Source organism: Rhagoletis zephyria, unplaced genomic scaffold, assembly GCF_001687245.7.
Source record: "Rhagoletis zephyria isolate East Lansing unplaced genomic scaffold, Rhagoletis_zephyria_1.1 Rzeph_scaffold_82779, whole genome shotgun sequence".
Classification (NCBI taxonomy): domain Eukaryota; kingdom Metazoa; phylum Arthropoda; class Insecta; order Diptera; family Tephritidae; genus Rhagoletis; species Rhagoletis zephyria.
In genome coordinates this window covers 1-1,066 of record NW_016239827.1, presented here as the reverse complement: position 1 = coordinate 1,066, position 1,066 = coordinate 1, and the positions used below count along the sequence as shown (strand labels likewise).

The following is a 1,066-nucleotide window of genomic DNA, read 5'->3' as shown; positions in this document are numbered from 1 at the left end:
AATGGGCCCATCGTCGAAAGACGATCCAACCGGCGTTCCATTTTACTATCCTCGAGACGTACTTGCGCGTGATGAACGAGCAGGCAGCCATCCTCGTTGATCAGATCCATCAAAAAATCCTAGCAGAATCCTCAAAACGCGAAGAGGGCACCATCCTGAACATGGTCCCACTGCTTACCTACGCCGCTNAAATCCTAGCAGAATCCTCAAAACGCGAAGAGGGCACCATCCTGAACATGGTCCCACTGCTTACCTACGCCGCTCTGGACATAATAATGGGTAGGTGAACGGAACAAAGTTTTAAATTTTATGATTTTTAAAAATCTCGTGTTTTTTGTAGAAACGGCCATGGGAGTCCGTTTGCATTCTCAAACACACTCTGACACGCCCTACGTCCGCTCGCTGAACGCCGTCAGTCGGAATGCGATGAAGCGGATGCACCAGCCTTGGTGGTGGAAGTCTTCTTTGTACTATCGTTTTTCCGCTCGAGGTCGCCAAGAACAGGCGGACCTAGCCGTGCTGAGGGCCTTCAGCCGAGGGGTGATTGCAGAGCGGAAGGCTGAAGCGGAAGTAGGCGGAAAGGGTTTTGAAAAGAAGTTAACTAAAGAGGAAGATGAGGACCATTTTTGCAACACCAAGCAGAGGACCTCCTTTCTTGACAACCTCCTCCGGCAGCACTTTGAGCAGCCTCAACTTTGGCCTGACAGTGCTCTTCAGGAGGAGGTGGAGACCTTCATGGCCGCCGGCCATGAGACCTCGGCACTGACGATGACCACGGCGCTACTTCTTCTGGCCAACAATCCCAAAGTTCAAGAGAAATTACATGCAGAGCTGGACGCTTTTTGGGCAGAGGAAGGACTTGAAAATCCCCCTAATCTTACTTCAGTTCAGATCAAGAAGCTAAAGTACCTGGAAGCAGTGGTCAAAGAGACGCTTCGCCTCTTTCCCGCCGTTCCCCTAATTGGTCGATCACTCAGCTCCGACCTGACAGTGACCAGCAAAGACAGCAAACTAAAGCACCTCATCCCTGCAGGAAGTACCGTCCTGGTCACCATCTATCAGCTGC

General features: G+C 51.3%; 1 protein-coding gene across 1 annotated transcript; it reads left to right on the top strand.

Annotated features, from left to right (window-relative positions):
• Positions 1-717: 717 nt before the first annotated feature.
• Positions 718-1,062, top strand: LOC108357705 (cytochrome P450 4V2-like; the record flags this gene model as incomplete). The annotated part of the gene is made up of 1 exon (XM_017608779.1): positions 718-1,062. A coding segment is annotated over one exon (345 nt), but the record flags the coding sequence as incomplete, so codon positions are not given.
• Positions 1,063-1,066: the final 4 nt, after the last annotated feature.